This window comes from Nothobranchius furzeri, chromosome 12 (assembly GCF_043380555.1).
Source record: "Nothobranchius furzeri strain GRZ-AD chromosome 12, NfurGRZ-RIMD1, whole genome shotgun sequence".
NCBI lineage: Eukaryota > Metazoa > Chordata > Actinopteri > Cyprinodontiformes > Nothobranchiidae > Nothobranchius > Nothobranchius furzeri.
The window spans coordinates 1,189,371-1,204,662 of NC_091752.1; the positions used below are offsets into that span (position 1 = coordinate 1,189,371).

General features: G+C 43.0%; 1 protein-coding gene across 1 annotated transcript in view; it reads right to left on the bottom strand.

Moving 5' to 3' along the window:
• sptlc3 (serine palmitoyltransferase, long chain base subunit 3) overlaps nt 1–13,130 on the bottom strand; it is a 60,054-nt gene extending 46,924 nt beyond the window's left edge. Inside the window, exon 1 of the mRNA XM_070542128.1 lies at nt 13,108–13,130. Coding sequence (XP_070398229.1) covers nt 13,108–13,113 — 6 coding nt within the window. The 5' untranslated portion in view covers nt 13,114–13,130. The remainder of the gene's footprint in view (nt 1–13,107) is intronic.
• Nucleotides 13,131–15,292: the final 2,162 nt, after the last annotated feature.

The following is a 15,292-nucleotide window of genomic DNA, read 5'->3' on the forward strand; positions in this document are numbered from 1 at the left end:
ACTTTTGGGGTAGAGTATGTGAGGATCTGTCAAAATGTCTGAAATGTCATATCCCAACTTCCCCCTCTCTTTGTTTACTGGGACAGCTGCACGATGTCCCGATTGCAACATCTTTGGCTCACGTGGTTCTGACTGCCATATGCATCGCTAAGAAAACTATCCTCTTGAATTGGAAAAATAGAGAAACTCTCTGCATTAACCAGTATAGAAATCTTTTGTTAGATCATATTACACTTGATATAGCCTCTGCTTCCACTTCAGATCAATCTCTCTGGGCTCCTTTGATCGGTTCCATCACATAGCGATGATGGGGGACCATTGATATTGTCCTGCGGGATGATGTGGGTGGGTGGGTGGGGGGGTGGGGGGGGGATCTGAGTTTGGAGTATCCAGATGTTCCCTGGAGGTGGGTTCACTGGGGGTGTCTGGGACTGGGGGGCCATTGCCCCCCTCTGGAGGTGCTTTGGTTGCCTCGGGGGGTGGACTGCTGGTGGTTGTGAGTGGGGCCCCTTGGAGGCCTTGGCGGCGGCCATGGGTCACTGCCTGGCAGCTGCATTGCCCCTGGGTGGGTCTGGGTGTGGGCCTGGGGGCTCGGGGTGTGGGGGTGGCCGGCCCCGTGTGGGGATCTGGGCGGGGCCTTGGCGGGCGGGTCCTGACATGTATGCTGCCGGGAAGGAGGCAGGCACATGCAGCAGTGCCTGGCCCAGGTTCAGGGTCCTCGGGTAGACCTTGGCTCCTCTGCTGTCTCATCACAGGGGAGGGGGAGGCCCCGGGTGGGGAGGACCCAACCTTACCTGGATGTCCTATGTCTTATATATTCTGGGAGTTGTGCAAATGCAGGGATGGGCATAGATATTCTGCTGGGGTGGGGCTGGGTTGGTGCCCTTGGGCTCCGTGAGGCTCTGTGATGCTGCTGCTTTGGGCCCTGGCAGGATGGGCTGGGGTCTCCATGCCCTGGGTGGCAGTTTGACAGCAGAGGTGCCTATTGGGGCCAGTAGGGGAGCTGGCTCCCTGGAGGGCTAAGCCCAACCAGCCATTCCTCCCCATCCCCGCATATCCTACTGCTCCCTCACATCATCACACAAACATGCACATAGGACCGTGGGGGGTGGACAAGTCAGGGAGTGCAGGTATGGACTCCATTTCCGCATTCCCGTGACAACCTGCCCCCCAATTTTATTTGCACCTTATACACTTCCACCGCAGACATTCCACGCAAACACACACTTAGGGCCTTGGGAGTGAGCACATTCCCCAGGTTTTTGTGGAACCCCCCCCTCCCCCCATCTCCCCACCATTTGTCTCTTCCTTTCTCTTTCACCTCTGACTCTGTGTCTGGTCGGAATTACAAAGCATTCAAAGTAAGGCTTGTTACCAGCATTCAGACATCGATTCTGTTTGCTTCACAGCCAGACAGGACACGGAAGAAAAAAAAAAGAAAAAAAAAAGAAGAATGGAATCGAATAGAATACAGAAAGGGATTTAATGATCCCACAGTGGGGAAATTCACTTGTTAAGGGAGCACATACACTTAGAGAAATAGGGGGAAAAAATAATTAATACAGGTAAATACCCAGGGAATTTGGCTATTACCGTAACCCTCAGCACTCAAAAATGAATAAAAATCAAGTAAAAATAAATAATCGACTTTCCACTAAGGAACTGCATTAACCCTCTCAGGCTCAAAATGAGTCTTGATAAAAGGACGAACAACTAAGTCCTTCAGGGGTACTTCTGAGTAAAACAATACTCATGTAATACATATGTGGAGTAACCAGGTAGGTTTTAACGTTGCAAATCTGCAACGCCTGCCTCCAGAGGGTTAAGGCACAAATGTGCATCTGGTATTTCACACGTGCTGAACAGCTCTGATGTTAACGTGTGACAAATATTGAAAATATTGTATAAATCATAGTTATGAGACCTCTTGTCTACTGAAATATGAGATAAAAGACGTTTTCTATTGAATGATATCAAAATTTGCCCAATTATTACAAGATAGCTGAATAGTTTCAAAATTTTGCTAAAAAGTATCATAAGACCCATAAAAAATATGTTTTAATTATGATTTTAATTTCTATAAATGGACTATTGTCAACTCTAAAAAGTTCAGCTGGAGTTTTTGAATATTTCTGTCAAAATAACCCATCCATCCATCCATCCATCCATCCATCCATCCATCCATCCGTCCGTCCGTCCGTCCGTCCGTCCGTCCGTCCGTCCGTCCGTCCGTCCGTCCATCCATCCATCCATCCATCCATCCATCCATCCATCCATCCATCCATATCATTGCAGGGTCGTGAGGGAGCTGGTGCCTATCTCCAGCTGTCTCCAAGCATGCAAGCGGGGTACACCCTGGACAGGTTGCCAGTTCATCTCAGGGCAACACAGGGACACAGGACAAACACACACACACACACACACACACACACACACACACACACACACACACACACACACACACACACACACACACACACACACACACACACACACACACACACACACACACACACACACACACACACACATACACACACACACACACACACACACCTAAGGACAATGTAGCGAGCCCAGTGAACCTAACAGTCATGTTTTTGGACTGTGGGAGGAAGCCGGAGCACCCGGAGAGAGGCCACACATGCGCAGGGAGAACCTGCAAACTCTATGCAGAACGACCCCAGGCTGGGATTTGAACCCAGGACAACAGCGCTAACCACTGCACCACTGTGCAGCCCCCCAAAAATAACCAGTAAATGCAAATATTCTCTGAACCGAGCTCACTCAGGAGGCCATTTTTCAATGGGTGTGACTGTTATTATTTATGAAGTAAACAGAAATATTTAAATTTATAGTAAATGTAGTCATGGTTGTGTAAGTCAGCTAACATGTGTCAATCTGGTTGTCAACAGTCACATCAGGATATAACAGATGGCAGAACCTGACAAAAAGCAAAATTAAACTGTTTTGTAAAGAAAATATCTCAAATGTTTATGTTACGTTTTTCTCTACTCCCATATTTAGCCATATGACACTTTTTGCATCACGAAAAAGTGTCATATGGCCTTTTGCAGCAGGATCTGGTGTTGCATTTGGTTCCTGCAGTTTATTTTAGACATTTTTACGCTTATGTGTCACAAATCAGACCATCTGTTAAACAAAACATCCTTTTACTGCCCCCTCTGCCTGCTGTTTGCTGACCGTTTGATGCCCGTCTGCATTTGAAAATAAAAGAATCCAGCTTTCCTTTGTGGACAAAAACAAAGCGACTGTTTGTTAGTCAAAGATCATCACCCACTCCAGTGGTTTTAGTTTGTAGGCACAGAAAACTGAAACAACCACAGCCTTGTGGTGATGAAATGCAGGAAATATGATTTATTTCATGCTATTAAACCGACCTTCTGCGTTTTTGTTGGAGCTTCTCTTGGCAAAGCTTCACAAACAAATGATAGGAAGCAGAGAGATAAAAAGATAGTATTTAGAGGAACCTGTAGGCTGGAATGTGACTGCATGTCTGAACGGTGTGCTGTGGGACGATCATATCATCCTCCCGCGCGTGCCACTCCTTTTCTTTTTGAGCAACTCTCTTTTCTGTCAAATACCTTCCATCTCTGTGCAACTTTAGCACAAATCAGTCATCGCTTTAGGAGGAAACTCACAGCTGTTTTCCTTTTTTCAGACGTTATTGCCTCCAAAAAGCACTTTTTCTTGGTAGAGTTTTTAAAATAAAACTAAAGCTGGTTCCTTGAAGGCAGGTTTCAAGTTTTGGTTGAAAACAACAAGGACCTCTGTTGACACATCAACCATTGTTGTGACCATTTAAACTTACGAGGGTTGCTGTTGGCTGGTGACTAGCCTGTCGTTGGGAAGGGATGGGCGGAGATCACTGAACCTTACAGATGACAGAAGAAGAAAGTCCACATTAAACATGTATTCTGGTTTAGAGTAGAGCAGCCATAGCTCATCAGATGTGTTCAGAGCTCCTCAGCTTAGCTGGGAAACTTGAACGTAGCCCCACAGCAGCTGGTTCCCACTTCCACCACCACACAATCGCTCCCCACCCATGAGGCCAGATGTAACCTACATCTGTCAGGCTTCATTAGCTACATCAATCTGGACAGCACTGTTCATTGAAGGTCCGCTAATGGGATTCTTTCATTATTAGATTCATTTTAATCCACCACTAAACTTAACTTTTTGAAATGTAGTTTCTAAACAGGTTTCATTCATTCTGTATTTTAATAAATGTCCTTTAAAGAGTAACTAAACCCCCAGATAACTTTTTATTTGCTTATAAACTGTATAATAGGGTCTTTACACATGCAATCTTTCTGTTTCTGTGCGTTTTTTGACATGTTTGTGTAAACTTGATTACATCTATAATCTAAGTCTAAAAACGTCTTAGTGCTGCCCCCTGTGGCAGAACAGCAGCTACTGCATTTTAAACTTGTGATTGGCTGGGGCTGGAACAATTTCACGTCATCGGTACAGTCTCCTCCCACTCCCACTCCCTCCCAGGATGGAAATTCCCCACACTTGGCCATGCCACTCCGTGCCTTCTGGCAACGCCCACTTTCATGGCATTTTTCAAATCTTGACGAGGGGTGCAGTTACGTTTTCTGATGGTGTGCAGTCCCTCTTTAAAGTGACAGGGTGTATTTTTCCTGGTGATAGGGGGCAGTAGATACTTAAATCGTTGAAAGCAATCAGTATTTTTGCGTTGGAGTAAGACCTTACCAATGGATGCCCATTAGGGTCAAAAAGCCCTGGGGAGCGCAAACTTCAGCAAAATAATGAGCACATCAGACTCCCTTTCATCCCTGGCAACAAGCGAAGAGGTAAATGTGTAAAACAACATTTATTCATATGGTGAAAAATTGTAACCATTTGTTACAAATCAGTAAATGCATTTTGTCCTCATGGGCTCCCGTAGAAGAAAAATGGCATCTAATATGGCGTCGTCCAGAGACTTAGACCCGCTCCCATGTGTTTTAGGCCTGATTTTTATGGTTTTATGTCACAAAGTCGCCAATATTTTTCAACAACTGGGCATCATTTCATTCATTTTCAAAAACATTTTGATGGATGTTTCCAGAAATTAATAGTAAAATCTACACATTGTCTCTTTAAGGGGATCAGAAGATTTTCCCGCTGGGAAATTTTCAATTTTACAACCCAGCAATCATCCTTTATGTGGACAGAAAATTGGACATCATAACTTGAAACAAATCCAATTTCAATATAAATAGATGTTATCGTTCTCTTTCTGGCTTCTCTTTGCTGTTTAAAATGTGATGAGTCTTTTTAAATCCTCAGTGACTGCTTTTCCAAGAAAACAAATGAATAGTGAAGCCGTCCATATGGAGAGTAATCTCCACACAGTGCCCAGTGGGACACGCCAATCCACGCCGCTTTGTCAACATCACCGTGCAGAATAATGACACAATCAATTCTGATCATCTCACATATTTCAACTTCACATCACAATGCTGATATTTTGACAAATTACTCACATCCCTCATGGAAGTCACTACTTTTGGCTTGGATGGTGATAAATAGGTGGAATGTTCTGTGTATAAATAAATAAATACACTTTTTGACTTGTTTACAACAGGAGCTGGTCCTGCCCCCTTGTGGTGGTGCCGAGAACAACTCACAATTGTGACTGATGAAATAAATGAGCACATTCTGTATGTTTAGATCATCAGATGGACAGGTCCTCTCCAGTATGTAGGATTTCATTAATCTGATGCTCAAAGCAGGGTTCATGATGTGTTTCTTTATGGACTAACTCCTGTTGTGCCACGAGAGCAGCGCTATATTTAAACTTCCCCTGGAGTACCATTAAATCATGCAATTTCTTCGTCAGTCCTGGCTGACCTCATTTTATTATCCACACAGACAGCAATAAGAAGTGCAGAACATAAAAAGTGAGCACATTTGTACAGTTATTTTCATTTAGCACAAATGCTAACACCTTTCAGACTCTGTCACAGATTTAAAGTTGATGCAGCTGCAGGATCAGAGCACCACCAGTACAGCCTTAGTTCAGTCTTGGTGTCAAGAAGAGCAGCCAGGAAGCAACTTAATTGCAAGAAAACATAAAAGCCAAACTGATAATCTGCCACAAGGTCTGAGGACTCGAGGAAAGTCGTTTTCATAGATTGTCTTGTGAAATAAAAACACAGTTGCTCCCATCAGTTCTGTTTCCTGCCAACAGTAAATCATTCTGAGACTATTCATTTGTGCTTCTCAGCTAAGGAAGGGGATTCACTCACAGTTCAGCCTCAGAACTGCTGCGAATAAAAACACGGTAACCAAACATCCTCTCAGAGGAACTCCTCGCAACCTCAAACCCCTCCTTTTCAATGGATCCTTAACCGTCGTGAAACGTACTTCCCTGCAATTAGTCGCCCTACTGGACGGGATCCTTTCCACTGGAAGCATCAGGACACGTTGCTTACATTTACGCTTCCAGAGCACATTCAACTCCACAGTTCAGATTGGGCCAGAATAGGAAGTCAAACATGAAAACTGAAAAACATCTGGAATTTCTCAAATTAAAAGCCACGTATTGCTTTCCAGTTGCTTAAACCTCTGGAGGCAGGCGTTGCCGATTTGCAACAGTTAAAGCCTACCTACCTAGCTACTCCACGTACGTATTTCAGGAGCATTTTAAACTCAGAAGTACCCCTGAAGGACTTAGTTGTTCGTCCTTTTATCAAAACTTATTTTGAGCCTGAGAGGGTTAACTAGTAAAAAACGTACGCCGTTCCCTGTGAAACCGCTGTAGTCAAGGTAAACCGAACAGAATATAAACTGCAGAAAGTTGTGGATTCATGCAGCCATCTTTCCGCTAGCTTGTTATTGTGTGAACTTCCGCTGTTGTTGCGATCCTCTCATGATTTTTTGACGTCGCGGGATCGTGGAACGTTTTCGTTCCTGTATTCCGTCTGAAATGCTCCCGGTTGGATGGGAGCTCGCGGGTAAAACACCTCATTAATGCTACGTGCTGCTCATGTGTTTGGCGGAAAGGAGTGGTAAGAAAGCCCTCTTCAGTGTGATTGAGCACTGGGTCAGAAGGCTTAAAGGTACAATACAGTAGAAATCTACAGGGAAAGAATCACAAAACAGTCTGATGCCTTAATCATGCTGGAACATTGAAACAGATTTCCTTCTCAGTCAGCTGGGGGGTTGTTGGTTTGTCTCCTTTTAAAACAGCAGAAGATGAACAAAGCCAGTGTTTAACATCTGACCTGCCTCCATGCTTCCAAAGTATGGAAGGTTTCAGAGCCAGCTGTGTTTAAGCCAACGAGTTTACCAAATCTGCCACCACAAACACTACTGCACTGACATTTGTAATTCGACACCGGCCGGGTAAAAGCAGCAGAATTGTGGAAAACCTGTAAACCAAGAAAAGAGGGCGTTGTTGAGAAGGAACTCATCTGTTTTGATACTTCGACTGCAGTACCCTAATTTGACCACAGGATGTCATTCTTACTTCATGCACCTTTAAGCCATAGATAAGTAGTTCTGGGTCCACTGACTTGAATCCCATTCCTAACAAGGCAAAGAAACCAAATAAAAAGGATGTTGTGCAACCACCACTGATATTTTAGTAGGTTTTCTTAAGGTCATCACTTTGTATCGTTACAACATTCATTCATATATTTATTATTTTGAGGTTTGCAGTATATGACATAATTTCGCCCAAGAATCGTGACCCATGACCAAAGTTTTGTTTTAACCCTCTGAGCTGTTAGCTCCTGCACCTGCAGCACTGCTAACCCAAAGAGCATGCTCAGACCCTCTGAGGATGGAATATTCATCGTTTCAATTTCAAAGCCGGCAAAATCAGGGAGAAGGTCAGCTAGATGGATATTTATAGAGAAAGCAAAGGAAATACAGATCGCAGGTTGAAAGGTTAAAGTGAAACAAAAAAAAATAGATGAGGACGTCAGTGTGGAATGAAAAATAGAGATAATGATGAAAGTAAATGTATAAATGGATGATGCTTGGTTCAGGACTGGAGGCCATGTGGAGCAGGCTGTAAATGTGTCTCTGTAGGTCAGGTTAGCACGTTCATGTCTCCTGACCCTTAATTAGTTCCTGCAGTTATTGTGATTCATAATGCCTCTTTAGAGTAAGCCGCATATTTTTATGGCTTTGGTTTTCCCTCTCCGTCAGATGCACTCATCACTCTGTAAACATGGCTTTACCGTAAACATTCTAAAAGATCAACGCCACAGCAGCATCGTGAATATTTACTTGCTGCAGTATTAATGAAGGAGGTGAGTCTATATAGCCTAAAATGTAAATTAAAAGCAAACTTTTAGGATTCATGTTGCTAAAAAGACTGTAAATCTAGTAAAAATCTTTCTGCGAGGTTAAATTTGTTCAATTCTGTAGCTTTTCCCCTCCCTGACAAGTTAGGCAATCATTTGTTACAGGCTCCCTGGAATCTATTGGCCTTATGACACCAAATCTCTGCAAAGCTCCAGACCCCCAGCAAGCCTCCCACCTCTGCTGTAATTACTGTTTCCCATCTACCCAGAATGTCCTGACCACTGAGACTCCGCTCTAAATCTCCTTGATGTCGTCAGTTAGCCAGGTAGCTGAATGGGAGGAGGAGAAAAAAAGAAGGGAAAGAGAGTTGGGTCTTTCGGAAGTGAGCTTCCCTCCAGGGTAATTGATGTTTGGATCACTGTGGGTGGATTTTAAAGGATGGTTTCTCCTCCCACATAGGCCCAATCGAAAATCACTGTCACCGGGCACATGTGTGCAGGAGGATAGATGAGAGGTTTCCATGTTTAGGAGGCTGCATACAATGTTGTCTTGTCTGATGAGGCACGCTGGTGCAGAGCAGCCATTCTTATGCAGCTCTGGATTTATAGGACCTGAGGTGTTCAGGAGGAAAGTGTGAAGAGGATTGCCTAGAAGAAGTGTCCACTGTTTAATGCTTTTTTTACTTTATTGCAAGAAAAAGATTGTAAACACAAGAAAATCAAAGTTTTTCTAGTCTCACAAAAAATTAAAGAACTTCATTTGGTGAAATACTCAAAATTAGTATATATATATATATATATATATATATATATATATATATATATATATATATATATATATATATATGTATGTATGTATATATATATATATATAAATAGGCTTTAATGCAACATGTTACATGAGGTGTTTGAAGCTACAGTTTTTAGATATTTTTTATGTCTTTGGAAAAAAAACACATCACAAGTGTATTGATTTCTTTCTCCCTTTTAGATATCCTTTTAAACAAGAGTGGAGGATTTGAAATAAAGATTACATAATAAAGTTTCTGGGAACGGATTTGTAAGAATTTAGCATTATGCAAAAATCCTCCTGCAAGTCATTTATTAAAGCAAGGTTTAAAAAAATGTAGAATTGCTGCACATTACGGCAATAAAGCATCATTAGTAATTGGGATTATTTACATTAATACTCCTCTGAAAAATGTTGATTAAAACATGCATGGTACTAATTTAACAATGCAAACTATGGAGAAGTGCTGCACAAAGCATAAAGAATCAAATTCATTATCGCACAGCTGTGCATATCACTGCGTCAGCCTGCAAGATAAGTGGGATGACTTGTTTGGAGCTGCTCTGCAGAGCAATCAGAAAGAGGGAAATAACATGAGCTCACCAGATACAGAGCTGAAGGGTTTTTTAAAGCCTTCATAGTTGAGCGTGATCATTATGAGTGCATCAATCTGCATTACAGCCCACTGCTGTCTCACTCGTTTACAACACTCTCCATGTCCTCATTGGGACTCGTTACACCACCAACCTCATGATGTTTGGCTGTAGAAACGTTTGACTGCTTGTCTCTGCGCTGCAGGGTTCAAATTGGCTTCTGTGCCCCCCCCCCCCCCCCCCCTCTTGTTTTGCCTCAAACTGCATGCAAACGCTACAGCTGGTAAACACAAGCATGGAGCCAGGTAAAGTGATTCTTAAAAATTATATAGGGTAGAGGAGGAGAGCTGTTTTGCAGGGAGGTTTTCACATCAGCTGTCACTTCTTTAGTAGTTTAACGAGGACATAAAGGTAAATATTGGACATAGACACACCTGTTGGGCTGTTTAGTGTTTGGACTTTGCTTTTCTCAGAGCGGTCTCTCCCTGGAAGGGTCCGGGAGAAGAAATGATTGATCCAGGAAGGTCCCAGACTCAGAGACAGAAGTTAATGCTTCACTTTAGCCAGTGAAAAGGAGATCAATGCAACAAAATAACGCGTTCCAATGAAGTTCTCCTCAAATCCCTGATGGATGTGCTATTTAAATAAACCAAATAGCAGTTTGATTGATCACTTTTACTGTACGTGAACAAGTCTGACACAATAAATAATTTATATTTTATAACATGAATTGAAAAGGGCACCCACTTGCCTTCAACAGTGTCACACAAAGGTGATTTTTACACCTGCAGAGGAGTGCTGCCAGAATTTTTCATGGATTCTTAGATGTGCTAAAAGCCAAAGTGTTAAAACTCTACAGGTTTGTTGAGCAGTGGCCCCATTTATCCTCAGTGGTGAGAAATCGCTCTTCCACCCGTCAGACATGTGGGTTAGGTTTAAGCTGCTGATGAGTTTTGTGTGTTTTTAATCCCGACATGAAATATTATTGAGTAATGTTTGCGCTTCAGGATGATAATATGATATTTATTGTATAATTATGTCAGCTCCTCCAAATCGTCATTGTTTTGCACTTGGAAAAGTTGGAATGCACCTGATGTTTTGTCCCAAAATCAACACTAAAGACTTTTTAACACTTTAAGCTGTTGCTTTCAAACTGGTTTCAGCGGTAGAGGTAGAAATTAAACCAACTTTACTCTGCTGGTAGCCAATGTAGAGGCTAGAAGGTGGTGTTTCCAGTTTGCTGACCGTCATTAAAAAGCTCAAGAGGAATAACAAGAAGAATCTAGCTTTTTTTGTTGGCAGTTATGTTTGTGGAGGCAAAGCAAATATCTAACATCCGCGTGAATGTCGGCGTTGCCTGGAAGTCACGGACTGATGGTGACCTGGCTTTGTTGCTACTGGTTTGCAAGTTATATTTTTGTCCAGCATTGTGGATCTTTTTTTTACTTTGTGGCTTTTTTTAGTATTATTTGGATCATATTAGTTTTAGCTTGTTGTTAGCGCTAGCTCCAGCAAGCTGCTGGACAGTTGCAATCCCACTTTCAACCAGTAGGCGTGAGAAGTGTTGCTTTAAGCCCAGTTCACGCAGCAGGATTTTTAAAATACTGGCCAATTTTCCAACCATGAGAGAACACACACACAGCAAAAATAAATAAATAAATAAATAAAAAATAAAAAATCACGGATATACAGTACCAGTTTTGGTCTTACAGTGTGCACAGCAAATTATACCTGAACCTGAACATTTCTCAGTCAGACGGGAAATCTTGAGATAAAATATGACTTTGGAGTGAACAAACATGGCGGAAGAGAAGCGTCCATCCATCACCTCACTTTCTGACTGGCTATACATCACATTCAACAGGCAGAGTGTTTGTCCTTGAAAATCAGATGAAGACAATCAAACATGTTTGAAGTCCCGATTTTTGATCAGAGTGATTCCACCGTGCTTCGGAAAAAATCAGAGAGCTCCTAACACAGCTCACACGGTGGGAATTTCTGAGAAGGTTAACTCTGGAGCTGTTACAATACTCAGGTGCTCCTTTCATCTGCAGGCCTAAGTATCTTTAAGGTTCTGGACGACGAATGGACGAATCTGAGATTCTCCTTCACTTATTAGGGCTTTGAATATGTTTATAGGAAAATACAGTCAAAGCAAAAAGGCAAACCTCTTGATTTACTTGTCCATTTAGGATCAGGCCTTTACTTGTGCTTACTAAATTTGGATTGTGACCGAAAGAACAAGCAGCTGAGGAGCTTGGAGATAAAGGTGGAGTTTCTAGTGCAGCCACTGCTCCTCATCACAATAAATCAGCTGAAGTGGTTTGGGATTATGGCAACAATAGCATGGATCACATTTCTCTCCAGGTTTTTGGGAATATGGGAACATCCAGAGGCAGACCCAGAACTTGCTAGAGGGATTACATCTCCTCTTTGACCTGGGAATACCCTGGGATTCCCTAACCGAAGCTGGAGATTGCCACAAGGCAGATGGGTGTCTGGGCTTTCCTCCTAAACCTCAAACACTGGATAAGCAGAAAAATAGATGTAACTGTACAACAGTGACACTTGCCACACTTTATACTTAGATCCTCCACTAGAGGGCAGAAGTGGCAGGTGTAGAAGGAAGGTACTAATCTTGTTAAAGGTGTAGAGGTCCTGGAAATCATGTTAGCATTAGCATTACAGGCTAATCATGTTTGCATTTCATTGCAATAACAGAAAGGATTTTTAGAGCGGGAGTTATTAATCGATTTTGCTTCCAAACAATCAAATTCATTGAAAGTAATTCTCAAAACACGGACCCAATTGGATTTTTGATATGAATAATAGATCCAGGATGGATGGATGAAAGATTGATGTGATCTGGCTGTGGCACCGGTGGCAGCAGGCCTTGAAGTGTGAAGGCTACCGAGGACACGTGTGTGCAGACTCAGGCAGAGGAAAAACAGAGGTGACTGACTGACAGCCGCGAGTCAACTCTGCCTCCATCCTAAACGCCGGTGGGGGACAAGGGTGGCTCGCTAATTAGGACGGGATGTAAAAGTTCCTGTCACTCCTCATCATCTTTACTAATGTGTTTGGAGGCAAAAGCCAGCTGAACCACAGAGCTGAGCGATTAGTCACGCGAGTGTAGGAGATACGATGCGTTTCTATTCCAGGCGTCCTCTCCGGTAGACGGAGCGGCTCCCGGTCTGATAAGATCGGCGCCACATTGAAGGATGTCTACTTTAATTATCGGAACATCTGTGCATTTAATTTCCGAGGCGTTCTCGAGGAGGAACGCAGCCTCGTGACACCGCCCCCCCCTTTTCTTGTGTCCTTTCCACAGCTCATCCGACTGTGAATATGCTGCCTAACAATAACAAATGCATTGTCATGGTGGTCATAATAGAGAACGAGTCTTTGCCTTCCAGTATGTATAATTTTTTCTGACCTTCATTTGTTCCCATCTTTCACAGCGGTGTCCGTGGGGAAATAAAGGCAGCGAGGAGGCGAGTGGAGTGCAGCCTCTGGAATTGACTGTAAAATTAACAAGGGACGCGTTGCCTAACCGGTGTGACAAACAGATAGTGACAACGATAACGAAGCCGGTGATGGCACAATAAGTCTTCTTGCTACTGTTACGATACTTTATAGTTGTTTTTTATCCTTCTTGTTCTTATCTTTACGGCCCGACACGGTGGAATAAACCCACTCCAGCAATGTTCCCCCTGGAAAGGCTGAGTGTGAGGATATAATTCTGTTCTAGAAACGTAAATGTTCCAAACAATGAAGTGTATGTGCTTGTAAATGTGCCACGTTTGCCCAAGAGTTTGTGTTTAACGTGAGCACGCTGCGTCTGCTGTCAGACAAGCCAAACAAAGTTCAGCAGGTTATAGTTTCCAATTTGTGCAGCTTTCAGGACCTCATTTGTGAAACCCTCTAATGGGGGGAAAGCAGCAGCTATTACGACGTCGGTATTAGCATGAGACGACATCGCTGAACTGCAGTCATGCAGCAGGTGGGTAATTGGCCCTGAGCTGTGCAGTGGGGGCGTCCTTGTCTCTTGATGGGGGCAATGGCCGCTCCACGGGGCGGTCTTATCAGCTCGCCACCCTCTGAAGCAGATGCACTGTTTCATAAACCAAGTGAGACCGGCGGGGTCAGAGAGATACCAAATAACAGCCAGCTCTGCTGAAGCTGCAATTAGGCAGAAAGAGCAAAGATATTCTTCGCTTTAGTCTGTTTATTTGGCCTCTTATCTGACTAGATGCACCACACGGGGATTGTTTGCATGCAGAAAGTGTCGACAAGAGATGAAGGGCTTTATTGCTGAGAATAAAAGCGGACCACAGACGCGTTTGTGGTGTTAACTGAGCTGTGAGGTGATTTGTTTTTCTTTTCCCTTCATGCATCCGCTCCCAGTCCTCAAATTAATCTCTTCAGTTTTTAATCTGTCAGTGACTGCAAGACGTAAAATAATAAAGTTTTGTTTTTAACTGTCAGCAGAGTATCATAAAGCATCATAAAGTCTAAAATGTTCACTTTGAAGCTGAAGCCAACTATAACTACAACTGTTTTCTGTGTGATGATAAAAAATTGATCATTTTATTTCCAGAGTGCAGCAGAGCTGCTTTTGAATGTGTCGTGTGTTGTTGGTCCAGCGTCATGTGCATGGCGGAGGACGCGCCATATGGAATTGAATTATTTTTCATTAAAAAAAGAATTAAACGGAACAAAGCCTCACACACACGCAAATGGTTCAAAACAATGAACGTTTAACTTCTCCGGGCTAAGACGAGTATTTTAATAACTCTATTCAATTTCCCTCATAGCAAACATTATTTAGCATGAGCAGCCGTTTTAATTTCTCCGCAACTAACCATCATTTATGATGCAAAACTATTTATTTCCTGTTATGAAAAAAGAGCAGACAAGAATTTAGACATTTTGCTGGAACATGGTGTTTTCATATGAAGGCAGGTTGATGCTCAGAGCTAAACTGATCCTTCCTGGGTGACCTTTCTGCACTGGTGCCACTGCAATGCAGTTCATGAATCTTTAATGGAGATGCTGGCTGTTTTGGGCCTGCAAAGCTGAGTTTGCCGCTTGACAGAAACGTATTAACTCAAAGGTAGAATGGAGGTTAAAGACAGTCGGTGCTACTAACAGGAAGCCAGACACAAACCCTGACAAGTAACCCCCTCCTAGACCTGCACAAATAAAGGTGAGGGATGGGTGGGTGGGGGTTAGATGCACGCACACAGAAAACGTATGTGATTACGGGCCCTTTGGAGCTGTTTTAGACTTTTATGTTTATGTTTATTCATTTTGCAGACGCTTTTATCCAAAGCGACGTACAAGTTTATTTATTTATTTATTTATTTTTTGTGGGGGGGAAACCGGAGTACCCGGAGGAAACCCACGCATGCATGGGGAGAACACGCAACTCCACGCAGAAAGGCGAGTTTTTGAACCTGCGACCTTCGTGCTGCGAGGCAACAGTGCTAACCACTGCGCCACCATGCAGCCCAGTGCAATTTTATAGTAAGTGAATAAATATTCAAAAAGACTGGACTATGAGAGAGGTGAAGATAAATGGTGTAAAAGTATGTTTAAAAAACAAACAAGAAACAGCA